Source organism: Oncorhynchus tshawytscha, linkage group LG14, assembly GCF_018296145.1.
Source record: "Oncorhynchus tshawytscha isolate Ot180627B linkage group LG14, Otsh_v2.0, whole genome shotgun sequence".
Taxonomy (NCBI): Eukaryota; Metazoa; Chordata; class Actinopteri; order Salmoniformes; family Salmonidae; genus Oncorhynchus; species Oncorhynchus tshawytscha.
The window spans coordinates 668,112-693,626 of record NC_056442.1 but is presented as its reverse complement, the minus strand read 5'-3'; the positions used below and the strand labels follow the sequence as shown (position 1 = coordinate 693,626).

Here is a 25,515-nt window from a genome sequence, read left to right as displayed (position 1 = left end):
CATGGCCAAGCACGACTCCAACACCATCATTAAGTTTGCCGATGACACAACAGTGGTAGGCCTGATCACCGACAACGATGAGACAGGATGGGGTCAGAGACCTGGCAGTGTGATGCCAGGATAACAAACCCTCCCTCAATGTGATTAAGACAAAGGAGGTGATTGTGGACTACAGAAAAAGAAGGACTGAGCACCCCCACCCCCCCCCCAAGATAAAGCAGGCAAAGCAGTTCCTTGGTGTCCACATCATACAACAATTTTTTTTTTTTACACACAGAGTTACACATGGAATAAACAAACATACAGTCAATAATACAGTAGAAAAGTCTATATATATATACAGTGTGTGCAAATGAGGTAAAATAAGGGATGTAAGGCAATAAATAGGCCATAGTGGCAAAGTAACTACAATATAGCAATTAAACACTGCAGTGATAGATGTGCAGAAGATGAATGTACAAGTAGAGATACTGGGGTGCAAAGGAACAAAATAAATAAATACAGTATGGGGATGAGGTAGTTGGATGGGCTATTTACAGATGGGCTATGTACAGGTGTAGTGATCTGTGAGCTGCTCTGACAGCTGGTGCTTAAAGTTAGTGAGGGAAATATGATTCTCCAGCTTCAGTGATTTTTACAGTTCGTTACAGTCATTGGCAGCAGAGAACTGGAAGGAATTTATTTTATTTTATTTTGTAAATGACATCGCCGAAGTCGAGGATCGGTAGGATAGTCAGTTTTACGAGGGTATGTTTGGCAGCATGAGTGAAGGATGCTTTGTTTCAAAATAGGAAGCCAATTCTAGATTTAATTTTGGATTGGAGATGCTTAATGTGAGTCTGGAAGGAGAGTTTACAGTCTAACCAGACACCTAGGTATTTGTAGTTGTCCACATATTCTAAGTCAGAACTGTCCAGAGTAGTGATGCTGGACGGGCGGGCAGGTGTGGGCAGAGATCGGTTGAATAGCATGCATTTAGTTTTACTTGCATTTAAGAGCAGTTGGAGGCCACGGAAGGAGATTTGTATGGCATTGAAGCTCGTCTGGAGGTTAGTTAACACAGTGTCCAAAGAAGGGCCAGAAGTATACAGAATGGTATCGTCTGCGTAGAGGTGGATCAGAGAATCACCAGCAACAAGAGCGACATCATTGATGTATACAGAAAAGAGAGTCGGCCTGAGAATTGGACCCTGTGGCACACCCATAGAGACTGCCAGAGGTCCGGACAATCATAGTTCAAACACACTAAGACAGTCATGAAGAGGGAAGGACAACACCTATTCCCCCTTGGGAGACTGAAATGATTTGGCATGGGTTCTCAGATCCTCAAAAAGTTCTACAGCTGCACCGTCGATTGGTTGCATCACCGCCTGTTATGGAAACTGCTTGGTCTCCGACCGCAAGGCACTACAGAGGGTAGTGCATACGGCCCAGTACATCACTGGGGCCAAGCTTCCTACCATCCAGGACCTCTATACCAGGTGTCAGAGGAAGGCCCCAAAAATTGCCAAGGACTCCAGCCACCCTAGTCATAGAATGATCTCTTTGCTACTGCACAGCAAGCGGAACCGGAGCAGCAAGTCTAGGTCTAAACAGCTTCTTAACAGCTTCTACCCCCAAGCCATAAGACTCTTGAACAGTTAATCAAATGGTTACCCAGACTATTTGCATTGTCCCCACCCCACCCCCCATTTTTACACTGCTGCTCCTCGCTGTTTATAGTCACTTTAACTCTATCTACGTGTAAATATTGCCTCAATTACCTCGACTAACCGATGCCCCTGCACGTTGACTCTTTACCGGTGCCCCTGCACGTTGACTCTTTACCGGAACCGCTTGTATATAGCCTCGCTACTGTTATTTTATTGTTGCTCCATAATTATTTGTTATATATTTCTATATTTCTTTCTTAAAACTGCATTGTTAGTTAAGGGCTTGTAAGTAAGCATTTCACTGTAAGGTCTACATCAATGTAAGGTTTACATCACTGTAAGGTCTACCTCACTGTAAGGTCTACATCACTGTAAGGTCTACCTCACTGTAAGGTCTACATCACTGTAAGGTCTACATCACTGTAAGGTCTACATCACTGTAAGGTCTACATCACTGTAAGGTGTACCTCACTGTAAGGTCTACATCACTGTAAGGTCTACCTCACTGTAAGGTCTACATCACTGTAAGGTCTACATCACTGTAAGGTCTACATCACTGTAAGGTCTACATCACTGTAAGGTGCACATCTATCTGTTGTATTCGGCACATGCAACAAATACAATTTGATTTGATTTTGTATCTAATGATGTTCTACTCAGAATGCTCTTTAACCTCAATTCCTCTACCCCCTTCTCCCTCATACTGGATCTCTATTTCCCTCTCAATACTGCCCACACTATCAGTACATGCTCCACTATCTCTGTTTCCTGGCAGTAATCACACCTTCCTGTGGTTGGTGACTAGAGGGAGTACAGCTCTGACCGGTAGTTACTTTTTGTAGCAGGTTAGCAGAGCATTTGAGCTAAACCTAACCCTATTCCTAACCTTAATCCAAGTCTTCTAACCTGCCACGTTAATTATCTTAACCTGCTGCGTAAAAAAAAAGTCTGGTCTTAGCTGTTCTACCTATAGTACCACTTCCTGTTGGACGCTTTCCTATCACATTTAATGTCTTATTCAACCTGCAGTGTCCCACCCTTGGCCTTGTAAAGATGTCCTCCTCTCTTCTCTCTTCCTGCCGTCCTCCCCTCCCCAACTTTCCTCTGTACTTGGAATAGATGCCTGCCCTTAGTGTTGCTGTTCCACTGCTCCTGCCATCTCTGCACCACAACTGTCCTTATTGCTCCCTTAAACCTCTTCCTTGCTTATCGGCATCTCCACATCCACCTCCTCTCTCCTAAGGGCCTGTTTAGCCAGAACATCTACTTCCTCATTCCCTTCCACCACCACACGGGCTGGGACCAAATAGAAACCTATCTGGATACCCATCTGTCTCACCCGGGCATGAATTTGGAGTACCTCATATAACATGTTGGAGGCTACTGCTAAGAGAACTTCACTGATAATCTGCATCTCCCGCAAAGAATGAACCACGAAGGTGTGGTTTTCTGATCACCTGACTGACCCATCAAATGATTTGGTCATCGTCGAAACAGATGTGTGCTTTGCAATTGGAGGATCATTTACACAGTGGTGAAATTCTGTGATGGAATACTGTGATAATTACCCATTTTAAAAAACAATTATTAGCTTGCACAATTCATATTCCCACCAGATTGGGAGTTTTTCATGTTCTATATTTCAGGCAGAGCAAGCTGGGTTTCTTATATATAAAATAAAATGTAAATGTGTATACGTATATGTAGGTATAAAAACAATATTTATTGATTACCAATTAATAGTCTGATCATTACATTTCAGAGATCATCACTGAGGAGGTCACATTCAACATTAAAATACCAATAATACACATGTACATTATTGAAACTGTTAATAGCATTCCTTTTTTTGCCACTCATAGAATTAGACTAATTAAGTAGTGGATGTAAATTAGATAGGTCTACCACATTAAAATAGCAATACAGTTCATGTTTCAAGGGGATAATACACATTCATATTTTAATGGTATTTAGTAAGATGTATATACATATATATATATATATAATATATATATATATATATATATATATATATATATATATATATATATATATATATACAGATACATATATATATATCTCATAATTGATCAATTACTGCAATTACCGCTCACCAGGGGTGCAACTTTGGTTTTAGAGGTGGGGACACACGCATATATAGTATTTTTTTTTTCTACCCGACCGCTCGGAGGCGTCTGCATGGTCCTAAAGTACACCGCTGCCTTGTTTTGTATCACATTCCAATTATAATACCTCGTCCCCAGTAAAAGTTGTGCCCCTGCTGCTTACACAGACAGATCAGTGATTTTTTCTTTGTGAAACACGTATGCTAGTTAACCTAGGCCTACTCATCTTCCTATTTTGGTGTTTTCATTGTCAATACCGAGGCACACAAAAGCAGAAGTCTTTGTAGCAACAGGAATACATCAAAATTGAGATCATAATGTTATGATACATCCAAGTGTGTGACGTTATATTCTAGTGGGGCGGTTGACCACATTTAGGTTGTTGGCTGCACTCTGAGTACCCTGCAGCGTCTTCTCTGAGGAGAGAGCTGTCTGGGGCTGTCCTTTATTGCTCTGCCCTGGATTGACCGCACTGTTTGTTCCTTTTGTACCATAGGCTTTAGGTTTGGGGATCCTGGTTGGACCTGGGCGTCGGAATGCTTCCAAGGGGATCTGAGAATAGACGGAGAGAAAAAAGGGATCAATATCCTTACGATATATAACTGTAGGTTGTTTATCAAACTAACCACAAGATGGTGCCAAATTATGTTTTTTGACATACAGTAAAATTTTGACAAAACACATTACAAAATAAATCATGACATGCTAATTAAGACATGTACAGGCTCATGTATGTGTGCAGTATAACAAGTAGACTAATAAAACAGTACTCTTTAAGTAAAGCTTTGACCATTTTTTCAACACAACCAAACTCTGTAAAGAATGGAACTAAAGAAATCCATGATTCCCTTTCTGAAACCATCTTTGGAGTTTATAGAGTTATTCAGAGACAAGTAATTGTTTTGCTCCCAAAGAAGGCTTATAAGGGAGAGTGGGGAGGGAAAATGTTTGGAGACAGGTATTGGATGTGTTTTAGCCCCAACTGCCAAAACAGTCACAGGAAATGTCTCCCGTGGGGTTTGCATCATTGTGTTGTTTACTGCACAATCAGCTTAAACTGTCATCTAATGCTCCTAGCGCTCCGTCTCAGCTCTGCCAGAAGGTGATGTCACCATAGGAGCTCTTCATGTTTGTCATCGCTCTGCGTTTAGTTTAAACCCCTCCCTGCTCAGTCTAAATGCTTCTCTGCTCAGTCTAACCCCCTCTCTACTCATTCTAAACCCCCCCTCTCTCTCTTTGCTCAGTTTAAACCCCAGGTATTGCCCAGTTTAAACCCCTCTCTATTTCTGCCCAGTATAAACTCCTCTCTCTCTCTGCTTAGTTTAACCCCCGCTCTCTCCCTCTGCTCAGTTTAAACCTCTCTCTCTCTCTCTCTGCTCAGTTTAAACCCACTCTCTCTCTGCTCAGTTTAAACCCCACACTCTTTCTGCTCAGTTTAAAACCCCCCCCTCTCTCTCTTTCTCTCTGTTCAGTTTAGACCCCCTCTCTCTCTCTGCTCAGTTTAAATCCCTCTCTCTCTCTCTCTCTCTCTCTTACTCAGTTTAAACCCCCTCTCTCTTTGCTCAGTTTAAACCCCACGCTCTCTCTCTCTCTACTCAGTTTAAACCCCTCTCTGATCGCTCTCTCTGCTCAGTTTAAACCCCCCTCTCGCTCTGCTCAGTTTAAACCCCTCTCTCTCTCTGTTCAGTTTAAACCTCTGTCTCTCTGCTCAGTTAAAAAAACTCTCTCTTTCTCCTCTGGCTTTAATGTAACTGCATGTGAGACTAAAGGGATGATGATGAGGGCGCTTAGAGCAAAGAAAGACAAGAAGGGGTATAGAGGATGAAGTAGTGTGCTACATAGGGAATAGGGTGTCATTGGTGAGGCAGGTTCATTTTGCACATTAAGGCATTCTCCCAGACCTGTTGCGCAATATAGGTTATTGTAATGTAGTTTTAACGTTGCAGCTTATTTCATCACTCTTTCTTTCTCTGAGAGCTCTTGTGAGACACTCCAGTTACATGCCGAAAGCTATTGAGTGAATCTACCAGTCCAAGGAGTGAGTGGTTAAACGCTGTTAAAGACCAACTGTAAGTGAGTGTTTAAGTGTTTTATGGTTTCGAAGATTAATTCTGAAACGTGCAATGAACCATGTCCTTAAATCCATGCAGGACATAAATTTGAAATGTGTTTTGAAAATGAGGTTAATGGACCAGAAAATCTGTGTGGGTCAAGTCAGGGGGCCATGTTGATTTTACACGGAATGACCTTTAATTATAAGCCTCCTCCCTTTGGAGGCATGCAACAGGAGTACTAGAGTAAGCACTTCCTCTGCCACGGACAGACCAGCCTGCAGTTCACTAGGCCGGCCTGCGTTCTGCAATACTGGCAAAGATGCAGGGTTGTCTCCATGGCAACAAAACACAGGATTTGTTTGGTGCTTGGATTGTGGTGCGAGACACTATTTCACAGCACACTACTGAGCCCCAGGATCCTCTTTAGTTCACAATATGAGGCCTTTGTTTGAAATGGGCCCTGCCCTGTCCGTTTATTTTCCCTCCTTGTTCATTGGGCCTATCGGTCAAGGTGTTTGGATACCATTGTGATGATGACCGTTATTGTAAACTACACGTGAATCCCATCAACTCCTAAACTAGCCTGGGATTAGCCTTTGCAGGGTCGCCAGAAACCGCTTACATCCGGTTTTCAGGGATACAATATTTTCAACCTAACTTCTGTTTCCCCTGAATAACGGATGTGGGAACTCTGCTCAGGTGTCTTTTTACGCCTGCTACATTAGGTTAGCCTGTGATGTACACTGACGATTAGTCTCGCCTCTGATTGGCTACTATCCTTTCTGTATTGAAAAACAGCACAGTGGATGATGGTGCTGTGTGATTGTATAGCTTACATAGACCTTAGATTTAGCTGACATGCCAAAGGTCATGCGTCAAGTGAGATATAAGAAAGGAAAGGGTGTGTCAGACTATGAAGCCATCATCCATACTACTTGCACTTTGCTCTCATTCGATATGGACTGTGATGTTATTTTTACATCAGAACATGTGATCTGCCTGGCCCAAACAATGACCTCACTAGATGTGAATAAGCACGATCAGATAGATAATGACATGGAGGATATTTAAGGACACAGCTGCTCTGATCCCTTGAATGAATAGCATCTTGTTTATTCTTGGGCATTGAGAGATTGGGATCCTGTTTCCAAATGTCAACGCTCCCAGCCTGAATCGATTTAAAGCTTGATATAGAACACCTCTTTATAGTGACTACTGAGGGTATTTGGATTGGGTGTGCATTTTCACATGTGTGAATGGATCTGACACATGTATGCTTCATTCAGGTGAGCTTTATATTACCAGTGTCACTCAGAAGTCTCTTCATGATAAGCCAGTGCTTTGAGGGATGAGTGGGGTTTTTCTTCATTCCTCTACTGCAATCTATTTGCATTGTTGTGTAGGTTGCATGATAATTTGCCATTAAAACAACTGTATGTATTTGCAAAAGAATCATACAACACTCTGATGAACGTAAAGAATATTGATTCAAATTGATGCAGAGAGTTGCAGCAAAGAAACATCCACTTGGAGAAGACCCTCAATAGTTAAAGCACCTCTTGTTCGTCCAAGCTGACTTACATGTACTTTCCATGGTATCATTAAAGAGGAACTTCAAATTCACTCATGCTAGTCTTTACTCTTGGTAACTGGGTTTTTGTGTTTGGGATAGAAGGAGGAACTATGACATCACCAGCCTATGAATTTAACTCAGCCAAGAAAACACATGTCAGAATTCCCTGGCCTTTTTTTTCATTTTCTAATAAATTCTGGATGTTCACACAAGAGTTCTTCTGAGAGTCCTGCTAGTAAAAAACATAAATGAAGTGTCTCTAAAATGTCCTATTCATTGTGTGTGTCTTGATGGTTGAAGGACAATGGACTGCTATCAGAGGTTGTATTGATTGAATACTATTTCAAATGGTTAAGGCAGCACTTGAGCAGTTAAAATAAGATCACAATGAAAAAATAAAATATAAAAACTAGAAGTTAGAAAACATGCATAAATAAAAACATTAAAAATATATTTTAACCTTGAAATATAGTCCTCATTTTCATCATTCAGCTTGCAGGGTTTACCACTTCTGAATGAGTAAATGAAATATGCAAGCATGGATGACAAACTAAAACATAACTTTTGCACACTTTAATATTTAGAAAATAAATCAGCTTAAACAAAATGCAAGTTGTGTAATATGAAGTTTAAACACAATTGAAACGTTCCATCAGTGAATAGTCTTAGTACTTGGTATTTTTACCAAATAGCATATACAGTAAAGTTACCCCGGTGTTCAGTAAACGTTTCTTACTACAAGTGCCTTCAAAGGGTTATTGTTCTGTTTTGTATTTGAATGACAATTCATGCATGCAAACATCTTTCCAAACAGAACCAAACAAACAAACCCCAGTCACAAACAGAGAAGTGGTTAGGTAGGGCATCTATTCATACAGATCAAGACAAATGGAGGTGGATGGATCAAGATCGGATGACTAGGGACTGAGGAGGTTGGGTTGGGATAGGTGGTGCTAATGGGAGACGGACAAACTAGGGTTTACTAATGGGGTGAGGTATCTTGGGATGGGGAATCAGTCAGTCATAGGCATTACTTACTGTAATTTGTGAAGGCCTTTTGTTTGGGGTGGATGTTGGCTTTATAGTGATGCTACTTGTGATTTTGCTGTTGCCTTTGACAGGGGTACCATTGGATGATACAGGAGATCTCTGCTCCTGCCCAAGTGAGTAGCATGGGCTCACAGGCTGGGGTGTAGTGTTTAAGCTCTGAATGAATGGGCTCACAGGCTGGGGTGTAGTGTTTAAGCTCTGAATGAATGGGCTCACAGGCTGGGGTGTAGTGTTTAAGCTCTGAATGAATGGGCTCCCTAAGTGAATGTGGATTTTGTTGTCCTCCGTGGTGATGACTTTGGGGCCGGAGCTGTTGGACCTCTGAACCTGCCAGCTGCTCTGCCTCTCTGGTGTCACCCTGAAGACTGCATGACCTCCCATGACCTCTACTGGCTCCGTGAATAGGGACCGGTCAGGAGTGCCTGTTGTGACCGACACGATCTGGATGGGTGACATAGCCCTGTCTGGTGTGACCGACCCAGAGGAGTCTGGGGTCATCGCTCTAGAGTAGGTGGTCATGGTGAAGGGAGATATGGCTCGATCAGGAGTGCAGGGGGAACCATCTGACGAGGGGGACCTTTGAGCTTTGTTTCTGGTAGTCGGGGAGATGGATGCGTTCTGAATTATGGTGATTCTTTGTTTGGGTGGACCTCCGCTTGTGGGGATGACTGCAGTGCTGGTGTATGACTGGGTGTTTTCTGCGGTGGGGCTGGTGATTTCTAGCATGGCCATGTTATGCCCGTGGTCTGGGGTTACCTTGATGTGCAGTGGTTGCCCGGGGCTGTGTGTCAGAAACACGTCTCCTTGCTGCACATGGTTCCCATTCTGTCTGGGAACCTGCACTTTCCCATTGACTGGGTTGTGGCTTTCTTTGGTTTTGAGAAAGGGGACTCTCCTGATGTTGTTGTTGAGGTTGTTGACATTGTTGAAGAGGGAGGGGTTACATTGGGCGAGGGGCAGCTCATTGTTGTAGTTTGGATCGTCCCCAGAGTCACTCTCTTCGTACAGTTTTCCGTTCACCACGGCCCGCTCCAATGGGGCGATGCTCTTGTAGTTGGGTCGAAGGTGGTCTGCTAGATCTGTCTGTACCTCCTTGGTGCACACCTGTAAGTCTGAGAAACGTCTGCCGTTCATGCCTGGGCGGAGACTTTTGCTGAAGCGACGGTATCGCTCCAGCTCCCGATTGAGGGTCTCCATCTCTCTGGCCAGTTCTTTATTTTTCACCTCTTGCAGAGTCAGTTTTCTTTGCAAGGTGGAGTGGTCATTTTCATGCGACAGATGTTTTCCTCTGTGCCCATATATTCATGGATCTTCTCTTTTAGGGCCGCCACCTCTCGGGTCAGATGACTGGACTTGGCCTCTTCTTCTTTCAGACGCTTGTAGAGGATGTGCTCCTGGTTGGACTCTTGCTTCTCTGCCAGTTGGTACTTTAAGAGCTCATTTCTGGATATTTCCAACTCCTCCATCAAGGCCTTTGCTCGCTCTTGTTCCCTGGAGTATCTCTTCTCCATTGACTCAAACTCATCCTCAGTCTTCAACAAGTCGTCTTCGACAACCTTCATATCTTTAAGTTTTCGCCTCAGGCGCTCAACTTCCTGTGTAAGGTCTTTGACTTTGTAGTCCTCTTGTTGGGAGCGGTTGGCGATGGGCGCCTTGATGTTTTGCTCTTTGGCTTTGTTCCTCAGAAATTCCCTCTCTGCAGCTTCCAGTGATGCAACCTCTTCTTCATCATGGTAACTTTTGACTGCAGGTCGTTGCTCTTTTCCTCCTCGGCTTGGAGCTTGGCCTTGAGTTCATCCCTGTCCTTGGTGGCGCCACACATTTTCTCCTCAAGCTCAGCATTCGACCTTAGGGCTTTCTTGCTCTCCTCAATAAGCTTCTCTGTTACTGTTGTGACTTTGTCCTGCTCAGCTTGCAGTTTGCCAGTGCTGTTATGGTCCTTGTCCTCCATGGCTTTCAGTTTCTCCAGCCATGGTCTTCCTTTCATCCACCAGCATGACCGTCAGCGTCTTCAGCTTGGTGAGGTCTTCCTTTAGTGTAAGCTCGGTCTTCTCCAGCTGAACCTCCACGGCCTCCAGTTCTTTGACCCTCGCTTTCAGGATGTCCATCTCCCTGGACAGAACATTTGACACTGTCCTCTCTTTGTCCAGATTGCACTTTAGCGCGTTGCACTCCTGTTTGCTCTTGCCGAATGCATCCTCTAGTTTCTCCAGCTCCATGATCCTGTGGTTCAGCTTGTCCACATCAGCCTTCAGGCTACGGCTTTGGCTGGCTTCCTTCTCCAGCTTCTTGTTGAGGTCCCTGCACTGGTCCTCCATTCTGACCAGCTCCTCGTCCTTCCCCTCCATCTCCAGAACCCTTTTCCGTAACTCCTCCACCTCCTCCATGAGGCTGGAGTTGCCACATTCCCCACGGCTGATCTTGTCCCTCAGCTCCTGGAGCTCATCCACGGCCCTCCGGAGGGTCTTGATGGTCTCCTCCAGTTCATCCAGCTGCCGGCTGAGTGTGGACAGTTTCTGCTTGAGCTGCCGGTTCTGGGCATCCTCGCTGGTCAGTTTGGCTGTCATGGTCTCCTGTTCCTGGTGAAAGCGACTGGCTTGGTCGCCTAGCTCTGTCTCCAAGCGAAAAACTTTCTCCTCCCCCTCTTGCACCTTTGCATTAGCAGAGCTCAGCTCTTCCTGGGTGTGGGAGGCGTTGGCAGTCAGTTCCTGGACCTTAGCAGTCTGTTGGGTCAATTGCTCTGTGAGGCGCTGCTGCTCGTCCACGACCATCAACGCAAACGACTTCAGCTTGGTCAGCTCCTCCTTTAGGCTGGTGACCTTCTTGTTGTTCTCCTCCTCTTTCCTTTCCTGATAGGCCTTTTCCTGGTCAATGAGCAACTTCAGTCTGAAAGAAAAACACAAGAAGAAGAGAAAAAAAGTTTGAATAAAAATTCATGTTGAACTTTTCACTGATACACACATTGGACAACTGACACATGGGTGGAGAAGGTGATGGATGACACAGGGAGCAACATAACACAACATCAATAATATAACAAACAATATACAGTATATCAACTTGGTAGAAAATTGTCATTCATTGTTTGCTTGTGTAGTGTCAAATGTGTCTAATTCTTATTCCCAAAGTGCCATCGGGCCTATTATTAGTAGGGATGCAGACACACCATAAACACTCATGGGTGTCACATTTGTCTGACCATACTGAATGGATTTCTGAAGGGGTTGGACATTTGATGTAATGGAAACTTTAACAAATCATAAATATAACTGTGCTAACTTTCCCAAGTCGGTAGCCTGACATACACTTGCAGTGTGTTCCTTTTAAGGTCCCCCGATAGTAGTTAACTCTCATATGGGTTGGAAACTCTACACCCCATAGTAAAAGTCCAAAATAGTACTTCTTACAGTCATTCCTATACAAATGGACTATTTATGACTGATTACTGATGTCCTGTATTGCTTATCTACTGTTACTTGAAAGAAGAAAAATAATAGAGAATGGACTAAATGCAGTGTTTGTACTGTGTGAGGATGTTCCTCCAAATGCACTCTGATCTTTGGCTGTGATGGCTAGACTTTTCTAGAATGCTGAATGTTTACCCTGACCCCTATCTGACAAGAATACTCCCATCAGTCCCCATCAAACTGAAGACTAAACCCGTATTCAACCACACTGCTGTTTTTAAAATGTCCCAGTGAATACAGCCCACTTTCAAGCACCTACCCTGCTTAAAGAAACCACTAAGCTTACATTGCAGTTATTTTAACATCTAGAGTGATATTGAGTTCATAGTGTGTACTTCTGAGCATGTGTGTAGGTGTATGCCCAGTGTAAATGTACAGTCTACTGCATATACAGCATATGTAACAGAATCACGGGGGAAGCTGGGGTCACGGTAGCTGGCAGGGCATGCATCGCACCGGGCCAGTGTGCCTCCGCTCCAGGCAGCGTCGGAGGGGATGTTATGACTGCTGAATGTGCAGCTGCCAGCGTGCTAGCACAGATGTCGCATTGGCATGGAACAATCCCCTAATTAAGGGGTTCCTCTACTACCCCCTGCCTCCCGCTCTCTCTGGTTATATATTTAAAGGAATCCCCCCTGCTTCCAGAGGCAATTACAGCCTGGCTGGATAAACAGAGGGCCTCTCTCAGGGATCACTAATTACACCTAGTCTCCTGTAGAGGAACATGATGTCAGCATGGTAGCTGGTAGAACTGAGGCTAAGGCAGGTCCATGGTAGGGCTGGGGCTGTCCTATGCCCTATGATGTTAATCCCATGATGTTCCACATGTTCCACTGTGCCAGAGATCTGATGATCAAAGCTGATCAGATTGAAGTGGATGTACAGTAGGAAAGCATCAGATGGGGAGGAGTTTGTAAAGGCCTCTAGTGTCCCACTGAGAAAGTTCACAATGGGAATGTGTGGTAGTCAGTTCTATAATATCTGAAGACATGTCTTTCTGGCAGAAATTATCATTTAGAAAAAATCATCTAAATCATGATATTCTATTAACATTGCTGAGACGTCAGGGCAGAGCAGAGGAGTGGCAGCCATATAAAGGCCTGCAAATGTAGCTAGAATGTAGCTAGAGCTAGACTGCTTTATTTGTATCCTTGTTTACTCTAGCAGTTATCTCCGCTACCCAGTTATGCTCCGTTTTCCCAGTGATGTAATCAAACCAGAACAGAATGTGAGCCGAGGTCCTGGACTTTAGACTCTGCTAGTTAATCACAGAGGGTTACATTGTGAAGATACATTATGGAAACAGAAGATACATTCAGGGAAACTTCCATGTATTATTAATCAGGTGCTTGAGATCAGCCAAGACATAGTAGGCTATATGATGTCTCTGGAGAGGAATTACATGTGTTCCCTAGGATCCTAATCGCTTGACATGAGAATACTGTGTCCCTCCTAAGGGACAGTCATTGGATTCTGTTTCCCATGGACTCAGAATTCTGCTGGACTAGTGGGACTTGACAATCGAATAACACAACTTGGGAGAGCAGAAGTTGAACTGCCAGTGAGTCAACTGTGACGATATGGTTGAAAGGGGAATACGAGGGGCTTGAAGGTTACCACTTGAAATTCTCACCGATTGCCAATGAATGATGTACTAGTTTACCCAGTTCATCCTTATACGGCTTTACCATCAAACTTGGTTATACAAGATGTCAGCTGCAGAGAACAGCGACTTTTGACTCTGACTTTGATTACAAGGTACGGTAAAGGCCACACTTGATTGAACAATTTATTTTATCACTGCCAATTTTCCAAATAGAGTCAGTCTGTCTAAAACGGTACATTCCCATAAGGAGTTTCCATGTCATGGAAAATAGAGTGATGCCTTCTGCATGGTAAGCAGTTAAGAAATGGGTGTGGGTGCAGATGGCTATTAACCCAAAACCAACCATTCACCTACTGACCTCTTCTGAGCAACATCAGCATGCAGAGGGGAAAACACACACACAGCCGGCAGCAGGATGTCACCATGCCCACCATTATGGCGAAGGCCACAGAGGGCTTTTCCTCACATTTAAATAGGCAGCTGTGTCCTCAGAGCTGGAAACTATGGCTCAGACTCTGTAAACAGCGCTGCTGCTGAGATGATACAGGACATGCCAGTATTCTGTGTGTATGTTTTAGAAGTCAATGTCCAAGACAATGCCCTTGTTATAGGTCAATATCCTGCCCTTTCCCTTAAAACACCAGATTTGATTTGACATTTATATTAACAGGGATTCTCATTGAGACCAAGGTTCTAGGCCTCTTTCACACGGGAGCACACACATCATTTACAAAAGACCTTATACAACATGATCTGTTCATGTTTGATCCTGAACACTGTTTTAACTGTAAATAGATAGAAGCAGTCCGTTTGTTAGGAGGATTATTCCTGGAATGCTTTATGAAAGAGACATAGGAAGCTGGACAGCTTACGTCCAGCAGAGGGCAATCAGTAAGCAGTATGGGCTCATAAAATTACAGGCAATATTTAAATGCCTTCAGCTGAATGACTGTGCTAGTTAAAGGTTTTATTTTTAATAGTTACAGTTTAGGGGTTTAGCTGGCTATGCTGTATGTTACACAATCAATAGCTCATCAAAAAATATATGTTTTTTGAGGTTTTGAATTCATTATAATATCTGAGTTTATATTCAAACTTAACTTGTTGGTTCATAAATGTATCACTCAGAAGTGATTCATTTTTCAGAGGAGAGCAGGTTCAAATAACAATGACCATCTTTTTGATTTCACCATTCACATTTCCCCCGGATTCTCACAGACATTAGAGTGTCGTGTGAGTGTTGAGTGGCCCGTTCAACTACACTTAGGAAATGAACCACTGAATTACCCATAGCTTTAACTCACACACGGAATCAGCTTCTATCAATGTCCTCCCTCAATGGTACATTTGAAAATCACAGTTAGGGAATAAACATTGTGCACAAATTGTTACAATATTTAGTTACTGTACTCAGCATCCGTTTAATTGTAATCACAGTTTCCAAAGTATCAGACTGAAATTGGTCAAAATTGTTTCACCATTTTTTCATGAACTTGTTGAATGAAACCTTTATTTCTAATAGATTGCCTATAATTGTATCCCAAAAGACACAACTTTCTCAGAGTCAGATATCAATTCTTTACACTAACCAACTGAATGTCAATATCAAAGCTGTACTTTCCCCCTTGCACTCAGTCACAGTGCTCCATAACGAACCAACAGAGCAGCTAAGTTGAGTTAAAGTTGCTTTTCCTCCTACCTGTTCCATAGGTCTGTCTGGTGGCAGCCTCAGTGATTGAAGCTCATTATGTTGCCGTACTCTCTCTGTCTCTCAGCTCTCACACAGCGGTCTGTGATGTGGACATTCCAGCAGGGAGACCAAACAATAAGATATGTCTCACTGCATGCTCCCTGCCTATGGAGCATTACATCATCAACATGCCCTTATATGGAACTTTGTGTTGTACAGCCTCCCTGCTTCTCAAAGGGGTGTGTACTCCAGTGTGTGTGTGTGTGTGTGTGTGTGTGTGTGTGTGTTGTACAGCCTCCCTGCCTCTCAAAGCGGTGTGTGTGCGTGTGAGAGAGAGATTCTTTGCATGTGGGCTTACGCGTATGTGTGTGTGTGTGTTTGTCCACCTAGGTGTGGCGTGGGCCTTAAAACAAGAACAGAGAGGAAAAGTGTTGAGTGACGTCTGTAACGTGTGAAATATCTGCTCTCTCTGGTCTGTCTATACTCCAGAGGCAGAGGGTGAGGAGAGACAAGCGATTTAGGTTACAACTTTTCCTTCTGACTTTCCTCAGCAAGAGTCATTGATTCAACTGAAGAAAAAAATACTAAATTAACTTGACCGACAACCGTGTTTAGTAAGGAAATCTGTGTGTGTTTGGAATTTATTCTTGTAATACACTATTAGAGCCAAACCTAATTAGAAACATGCCAAACATTTACATGCAACACTTCACAAAATCAACAACACAAACATACCGCAACAGTATATGACACTACTAATCCATAATGTTGGATTGTCTGTAAGACTTTTATTAGGGACTGCTAATCGAGTGCTGTCTGGACTTTTTGCCGGGATTTCAACATGACCGTTCATCTAGAAACAATCCTCACATTTACAGTACATCTCACAATTCACTTTACAGTACATCTCACAATTCACATTTACAGTACATCTCACATTTACAGTACATCTCACATTTACAGTACATCTCACACATTTACAGTACATCACATTTACAGTACATCTCACAATTCACATTTACAGTACATCTCACAATTCACATTTACAGTACATCTCACAATTCACATTTACAGTACATCTCACAATTCACATTTACAGTACATCTCACAATTCACATTTACAGCCCTCTGTATTATCACAGACGGCTCATTGCTCAGTCTATTCTACAGTGTGCCTGTCTTTCCCTTGATACCAAGACTCCTCTCTCCACACACAAGCAAAATTATAGATTCACACTAAATAGCTGGCAGCGAACTACACTCAAACTAAGCTAGTTCCCAAATGCATTAAGTTCAGCGGGCCAAAATACTGGATATAGCCTGCTAATAGAGATCATTGAGTAAATTATCCTCCCATATCGGTTCAATGTCCCTATTGTCGTCGGACAGAACATCAGCTGTTCGCTGAAACAATGGAGTTCACAGCATCAGCACGGACGTAACATGACATCAATCATCCTCGTTAGGAGGAATCAAGGAAACACTGGGACATTTCCTGTCCCAAAATCCTCTAAATCAGATGTCACAGCTTCACAATGGGCGCCAAAAGCTTGGTTGCCAAGCTGTAGAAAATGAGGAAATACTGCCAAGACAATATAGAATATAGATGTCCATGGAAGGCCAGAGAGCAAGGAGCCAAACAACCCCCTCCCTCCTTGTTAGTGGTTTGAAAATGGCAGCAACCACAATGAAACAAATACGTCATTTGACACGGTGCGATCAAGTTTCTTGAGAACATTTTGTGGTGATAACCCAGATTATACAACGGACCAAAGAACCAAATACTGATTACATTTGACTATGTCATGATCTTTCTAGAATTTTTGTAACAATTTGTTTGTTCTTGACGTAAACACATTCCTTCATTTAGAAAGCCCAATTAGGGTTTGTCTATTTCTGAATCTGTACATTTCCAACACATCCTAGACAGAGTGCTCCCAATCCCAGATGTTCTTCATTGAACATGAAAGTTGGCCACACAAACATTTTCTCTATGTGACGCATCTGCCAAATTATAAATAGTGGAAAAACAATCCCTGTTTTATGTAATGTATTGGTACATGAGTCTTCCTCTGATACTCTAAAATGGAATGTAGAGTATTATGAATCAGCTAGACTGAGTGAAAATGTGTGGTTTCAGAGAACATTTCCCATGAACACACAATCTTAGAGCTACATGTGTAGCCACGGCTCCCATAGTGTGTTGTGCTGAAAAACGCTTATCTCTATGACATTTTCGTATATACAAAAGCATTTATGTAGGTATTTTAAAGGTCTTACGTCTTTATCAGGCCTTTGTAAGACATGATTGGTTCAAGTGACCTTCTCTTGAGACTTGCCAAGTGAATAAAACCAATGTTTCAAGCCACAAGTTCTATACCATATAGGAAGAACCACCATGACCCACCATTTGGGAATCAAACCGTGCCCCGAGATGACAAATGGACTATCTCCCTCCTGTGAGTGCTGCAGGACTATGCAGACTGTTAGTGCTGTGGGAGTATGCAGGCTGTTAGTGCTGTGGGAGTATGCAGACTGTTACTGCTGTAGGAGTATGCAGACTGTTAGTGCTGTGAGAGTATGTAGACTGTTAGTGCTGTGGGAGTATGTAGACTGTTACTGCTGTAGGAGTATGCAGATTGTTAGTGCTGTGGGAGTATGCAGACTGTTAGTGCTGTAGGAGTATGCAGGCTGTTAGTGCTGTGGGAGTATGTAGACTGTTAGTGCTGTGGGAGTATGCAGACTGTTAGTGCTGTGGGAGTATGTAGACTGTTAGTGCTGTGGGAGTATGCAGACTGTTAGTGCTGTGGGAGTATGTAGACTGTTAGTGCTGTGGGAGTATGCAGACTGTTAGTGCTGTAGGAGTATGCAGACTGTTGCTGCTGTAGGAGTATGCAGACTGTTAATGCTGTGGGAGTATGCAGATTGTTAATGCAGCTGTGGGAGTATGCAGACTGTTAATGCTGTAGGAGTATGCAGACTGTTACTGCTGTAGGAGTATGCAGACTGTTAGTGCTGTGGGAGTATGCAGACTGTTAGTGCTGTGGGAGTATGCAGACTGTTAGTGCTGTGGGAGTATGCAGACTGTTAGTGCTGTGGGAGTATGCAGACTGTTAGTGCTGTAGGAGTATGCAGACTGTTAGTGCTGTGGGAGTATGCAGACTGTTAGTGCTGTGGGAGTATGCAGACTGTTAGTGCTGTGGGAGTATGCAGACTGTTACTGCTGTAGGAGTATGCAGACTGTTAGTGCTGTGGGAGTATGCAGACTGTTACTGCTGTAGGAGTATGCAGACATTTGCTGCTGTAGGAGTATGCAGACTGTTACTGATGTAGGAGTATGCAGACTGTTAGTGCTGTGGGAGTATGCATACTGTTACTGCTGTAGGAGTATGCAGATTGTTAGTGCTGTGGGAGTATGCAGACTGTTAATGCTGTGGGAGTATGCAGACTGTTGGTGCTGTGTGAGTATGCAGATTGTTCGTGCTGTGGGAGTATGCAGATTGTTAGTGCTGTAAGGGTATGCAGACTGTTAGTGCTGTGGGAGTATGCAGACTGTTAGTGCTGTGGGAGTATGCAGACTGTTGCTGCTGTAGGAGTATGCAGACTGTTAATGCTGTGGGAGTATGCAGATTGTTAATGCTGTGGGAGTATGCATGCTGTTAGTGCTGTGGGAGTATATAGACTGTTAGTGCTGTGGGAGTATGCAGACTGTTAGTGCTGTAGGAGTATGCAGACTGTTATGTGGGAGTATGCAGACTGTTAGTGCTGTGGGAGTATGCAGACTGTTAGTGCTGTAGGAGTATGCAGACTGTTTGCTGCTGTTAGGAGTATGCAGACTGTTAGTGCTGTGGGAGTATGCAGATTGTTATGCTGTGGGAGTATGCAGGCTGTTAGTGCTGTGGGAGTATGTAGACTGTTAGTGCTGTGGGAGTATGCAGACTGTTAGTGCTGTGGGAGTATGTAGACTGTTAGTGCTGTGGGAGTATGCAGACTGTTACTGCTGTAGGACTATGCAGACTGTTACTGCTGTAGGACTATGCAGACTGTTATTGCTGTAGGAGTATGCAGACTGTTAGTGCTGTGGGAGTATGCAGACTGTTAGTGCTGTGGGAGTATGCAGACTGTTAGTGCTGTGGGAGTATGTAGACTGTTAGTGCTGTGGGAGTATGCAGACTGTTACTGCTGTAGGAGTATGCAGATTGTTAGTGCTGTGGGAGTATGCAGACTGTTACTGCTGTAGGAGTATGCAGACATTTGCTGCTGTAGGAGTATGCAGACTGTTACTGATGTAGGAGTATGCAGACTGTTAGTGCTGTGGGAGTATGCATACTGTTACTGCTGTAGGAGTATGCAGATTGTTTGTGCTGTGGGAGTATGCAGACTGTTAATGCCGTGGGAGTATGCAGACTGTTAGTGCTGTAGGAGTATGCAAATTGTTAGTGCTGTAGGAGTATGCAGATTGTTAATGCTGTGGGAGTATGCAGACTGTTGGTGCTGTGGGAGTATGCAGATTGTTCGTGCTGTGGGAGTATGCAGATTGTTAGTGCTGTAAGAGTATGCAGACTGTTAGTGCTGTGGGAGTATGCAGACTGTTAGTGCTGTGGGAGTATGCAGACTGTTAGTGCTGTGGGAGTATGCAGACTGTTACTGCTGTAGGAGTATGCAGACTGTTAGTGCTGTGGGAGTATGCAGACTGTTAGTGCTGTGGGAGTATGCAGACTGTTAGTGCTGTGGGAGTATGCAGATTGTTAGTGCTGTGGGAGTATGCAGACTGTTAGTGCTGTAGGAATATGCAGATTGTTAGTGCTGTGGGAGTATGCAGACTGTTAATGCTGTGGGACTATGCAGACTGTTAGTGCTGTAGGAGTATGCAAATTGTTAGTGCTGTAGGAGTATGCAGATTGCTAATGCTGTGGGAGTATGCAGACTGTTGGTGCTGTGGGAGTAGGCAGATTGTTCGTGCTGTGGGAGTATGCAGATTGTTAGTGCTGTAAGTGTATGCAGACTGTTGGTAATGTGGGAGTATGCAGACTGTTACTGCTGTAGGAGTATGCAGACTGTTACTGCTGTAGGAGTATGCAGACTGTTAGTGCTGTGGGAGTATGCAGACTGTTACTGCTGTAGGAGTATGCAGACTGTTACTGCTGTAGGAGTATGCAGACTGTTAGTGCTGTGGGAGTATGCAGACTGTTAGTGCTGTGGGAGTATGCAGACTGTTACTGCTGTAGGAGTATGCAGACTGTTACTGCTGTAGGAGTATGCAGACTGTTGGTGCTGTAGGAGTATGTAGACTGTTAGTGCTGTGGGAGTATGTAGACTGTTATGCAGACTGTTACTGCTGTAGGAGTATGCAGACTGTTAGTGCTGTGGGAGTATGCAGACTGTTAGTGCTGTGGGAGTATGTAGACTGTTAGTGCTGTGGGAGTATGCAGACTGTTGGTGCTGTGGGAGTATGCAGATTGTTCGTGCTGTGGGAGTATGCAGATTGTTAGTGCTGTAAGAGTATGCAGACTGTTGGTGCTGTGGGAGTATGCAGATTGTTAGTGCTGTCGGAGTATGCAGACTGAGACACATGTTTACATAATACTCAATCCATGCCTGGGGCCTGAGTACCTGACACATATGACATCACTAGTCCTAATCAAATCCATATGTCTCTCTCTCTCTCTCTTTCTCTCTCTGTCTGTCTTCTTCGTGTTTGTGTAAACCTCGTTACACAATAACCTGGCTGTCTGTGGAGTCTGGCCATCCTGTAGGCTGCTTTAGTTCTACTGTCTCAGAAACCTGCTCCCTAATAGAAGTGTATCAGCGTTAAATAATATATAGTATTGAGTACCACAGCATGAGTCATAAAAAAACAGAAATGGTTCCAATCGTTTTTTTCACCATTTCCATCTGGGATTTTAAAACTACTTCAAATAAGGTCTGTGATTCATGTAGACTTACCCTGGCATGATGTTTTGATAACCTGGTCTGTGATTCATGTAGACTTACCCTGGCATGACGTTTTGATAACCTGGTCTGTGATTCATGTAGACTTACCCTGGCATGATGTTTTGATAACCTGGTCTGTGATTCATGTAGACTTACCCTGGCGTGACGTTTTGATAACCTGGTCTGTGATTCATGTAGACTTACCCTGGCGTGACGTTTTGATAACCTGGTCTGTGATTCATGTAGACTTACCCTGGCGTGACGTTTTGATAACCTGGTCTGTGATTCATGTAGACTTACCCTGGCGTGACGTTTTGATAACCTGGTCTGTGATTCATGTAGACTTACCCTGGCGTGATGTTTTGATAACCTGGTCTGTGATTCATGTAGACTTACCCTGGCATGATGTTTTGATAACCTGGTCTGTGATTCATGTAGACTCACCCTGGCATGATGTTTTGATAACCTGGTCTGTGATTCATGTAGACTTACCCTGGCATGACGTTTTGATAACCTGGTCTGTGATTCATGTAGACTTACCTTGGCATGATGTTTTGATAACCTGGTCTGTGATTCATGTAGACTTACCCTGGCGTGACGTTTCGATAACCTGGTCTGTGATTCATGTAGACTTACCCTGGCATGATGTTTTGATAACCTGGTCTGTGATTCATGTAGACTTACCCTGGCATGATGTTTTGATAGCCTGGTCTGTGATTCATGTAGACTTACCCTGGCATGACGTTTTGATGACCTGGTCTGTGATTCTACCCGGACTTACCTTTGATCAATGTTTAGATTGGTTGTTTTAAGTAAATTACCCTGGCTAATATTTTGATAACCTGGTCTGTGATTCATGTAGACTTACCCTGGCATGATGTTTTGATAACCTGGTCTGTGATTCATGTAGACTTACCCTGGCGTGACGTTTTGATGACCTGGTCTGTGATTCATGTAGACTTACCCTGGCATGATGTTTTGATAACCTGGTCTGTGATTCATGTAGACTTACCCTGGCGTGACGTTTGATAACCTGGTCTGTGATTCATGTAGACTTACCCTGGCATGATGTTTTGATAACCTGGTCTGTGATTCATGTAGACTTACCCTGGCATGACGTTTTGATAACCTGGTCTGTGATTCAATGTAGACTTACCCTGGCAATGATTGTTTTGATAACCTGGTCTGTGATTCATGTAAATTACCCTGGCTGATATTTTGATAACCTGGTCTGTGATTCATGTAGACTTACCCTGGCGTGACGTTTTGATAACCTGGTCTGTGATTCATGTAGACTTACCCTGGCGTGACGTTTTGATAACCTGGTCTGTGATTCATGTAGACTTACCTTGGCATGATGTTTTGATAACCTGGTCTGTGATTCATGTAGACTTACCCTGGCATGATGTTTCGATAACCTGGTCTGTGATTCATGTAGACTTACCTTGGCATGATGTTTTGATAACCTGGTCTGTGATTCATGTAGACTTACCCTGGCATGACGTTTCGATAACCTGGTCTGTGATTCATGTAGACTCACCCTGGCATGATGTTTTGATAACCTGGTCTGTGATTCATGTAGACTTACCCTGGCATGATGTTTTGATAGCCTGGTCTGTGATTCATGTAGACTTACCTTGGCATGATGTTTTGATAACCTGGTCTGTGATTCATGTAGACTTACCCTGGCGTGACGTTTTGATAGCCTGGTCTGTGATTCATGTAGACTTACCCTGGCATGATGTTTTGATAACCTGGTCTGTGATTCATGTAGACTTACCCTGGCGTGACGTTTTGATAGCCTGGTCTGTGATTCATGTAGACTTACCCTGGCGTGATGTTTTGATAGCCGCGCAAATCTACCTCGGACAAGGTAACTTTGATCAATAATTAGCATTGTGAATTGTTTTAAGTAAATTGTGGCTAATATTTTGATAATACACCTTGTCTGAGAGAGAATTACACGGCTATCAAAACGTCATGCCAATGTAAGTCTACACTGAACACACAATTCATTTACATTTTTTGCCAAATTCACGATGTGAAAAATAAATGGCGGAAAAAACATTGGAAACATTTCTGTGTTTTTATGGCAGACTATACTATATATGGTATACTATATCTATATGAAGGCAGTGGCATAATGGACAAAACAAGTGTGATATCACCAGGAGAAGATTACCAGTCAGTACCAGTCAAATGTTTGGACACACCTAATCATTCAAGGTTTTTTCTTTAGACAAGTCAGTTAAAAAAAACATCTTCTTTTACAATGAGGAAAATATCAAAACTATGAAATAACACATATGGAGTCATGTAGTAACCAACAAAGTGTCAAACAAATCTAAATATATTTGAGATTCTTCAAAGTAGCCACCTTTTGCCTTGATGACAGCTTTGCACGCTCTTGACATTCTCTCAACCAGTTTCACTTGAAATGTTTTCCAACAGTCTTGAAGGAGTTCCCACATATACTGAGCCCTTGTTGGATGCTTTTCGTTCACTCTGCGGTCCAACTCATCCCAAACCATCTCAATTGGGTTGAGGTCGGTTGATTGTGGAGGCCAGGTCATCTCATGCAGCACTCCATCACTCTCCTTCTTGGTCAAATAGCCCTTACACAGCCTGGAGATGTGTTGGGTCATAGTCCTATTGAAAAACAAATGATAGTCCCACTAAGTGCAAACCAGATGGGATGGCGTATCGCAGTGTCACCATCAAAGCACCCGCACACCATCACACCTCCTCCTCCATGCTTCACGGTGGGAACCACACATGCGGAGATCATCCGTTCACCTACTCTGTGTCTCACAAAGACACGGTGGTTGGATCCAAAATCTCAAATTTGGACTCATCAAACCAAAGGTCAGATTTTCCACAGGTCTAATGTCCATTGCTCATGTTTCTTGGCCCAGGCAAGTCTCTTCTTCTTATTAGTGTCCTTTAGTAGTGGTTTATTTGCAGCAATTCGAACCATGAAGGCCTGATTCACGCAGTCTCCTCTGAACAACTGATGTTGAGATGTGTCTGTTACTTGAACTCTGTGAAGCATTTATTTGGGCTGCAATTTATGAGGCTGGTAACTCTAATGAACTTATCCTCTGAAGCAGAGGTAACTCTGTGTCTTCCTTTCCTGTGGCGGTCCTCATGAGAGTCAGTTTCATCATAGCGCTTGAGAGTTTTTGCGACTGCACTTGAAGAAACTTAAAAAGTTCTTGAAATTTTCCGTAGTGACTGATCTTCATGTCCTAAAGTTCATGTCTTCTGTATACCACCCCTAACTTGTCACAACACAACTGATTGGCATTAAGACGCATTAAGACAGAAAGAAATTCCACAAATTAACTTTTAATTAGGCACACCTGTTAGGGTAGCCTAGTGGTTAGAGTGTTGGACTAATAACCGGAAGGTTGCAAGTTCAAATCCCCGAGCTGACAAGGTACAAATCTGTCGTTCTGCCCCTGAACAGGCAGTTAACCCACTGTTCCTAGGCCGTCATTGAAAATAAGAATTTGTTCTTTACTGACTTGCCTCGTTAAGTAAAGTAAAAAAAAAAAAAATAATAGACTCATGAAGCTGGTTTAGAGAATGCCAAGAGTGTGCAAAGCTGTCATCAAGGCAACTCGAGGCGAATCTCAAATACTTTTTTGGTTACTACATGATTCCATGTGTGTTATTTCATAGTTTTGATGTCTTCATTATTACTCTACAATGTAGAACATAGTAAAAATAAAGAAAAACCCTTGAATGATTAGGTGTGTCCAAACCTTTGACTGATACTGTATATATAAAATTGACAATGTAACAGTTGAATTTGAAGAGCGACACCAAACAGGCCATAATTTAGGACAAAATAACTGCCATCACCTCATAAAGGACACACTCTTGTTCTAGCCTTTGGTGAGAGGACGGGTGTGTGTGTGTGTGTGTGTGTGTGTGTGTGTGTGTGTGTGTGTGTGTGTGTGTGTGTGTGTGTGTGTGTGTGTGGGCGTGCGTGTGAATGTTCACATTAGTGTGTGTGTGTGTGTGTGTGTGTGTGTGTGTGTGTGTGTGTGTGTGTGTGTGTGTGTGTGTGTGTGTGTGTGTGTGTGTGTGTGTGTGTGTGTGTGTGTGTCGTGTGTGTCTGTTGCCATTTCTGGGTGCAGGTAGCTGATAATAATTACCTCTCAAGTGTTTGGACTGATGCTGCAACTCTGGAGTGCTTTGGAGGAGGATGTTTCCAATGTCTGTTTCACAGGAGGCACAGTGGATTTCAAAGCCTGGGTCCTGGGGCCATTACAGACATAGGTCCTGAGACCTGGGGCCATTAAAACGTCCTGGGGCAGTTACGGACAGAGGTCCTGGGGCCATTACAGACAGAGGG

General features: G+C 43.4%; 1 protein-coding gene and 1 long non-coding RNA gene across 2 annotated transcripts in view; both read right to left on the bottom strand.

Moving 5' to 3' along the window:
• Positions 1-3,740: 3,740 nt before the first annotated feature.
• The window catches only part of LOC112255115 (filamin A-interacting protein 1-like), an 87,543-nt gene continuing 65,768 nt past the window's right edge, over positions 3,741-25,515 (bottom strand). The window contains 5 exon segments of the mRNA XM_042296683.1: positions 3,741-4,330; positions 8,444-9,720; positions 9,723-10,169; positions 10,172-10,421; positions 10,423-11,341. Coding sequence (XP_042152617.1) covers positions 4,124-4,330; positions 8,444-9,720; positions 9,723-10,169; positions 10,172-10,421; positions 10,423-11,341 — 3,100 coding nt within the window. The 3' untranslated portion in view covers positions 3,741-4,123.
• Positions 15,984-18,949, bottom strand: LOC121839215. The gene is made up of 2 exons (XR_006078746.1): positions 16,205-18,949; positions 15,984-16,083 (listed from the first exon to the last, which is right to left on the bottom strand). It is a non-coding gene; the product is annotated as an uncharacterized LOC121839215 (long non-coding RNA).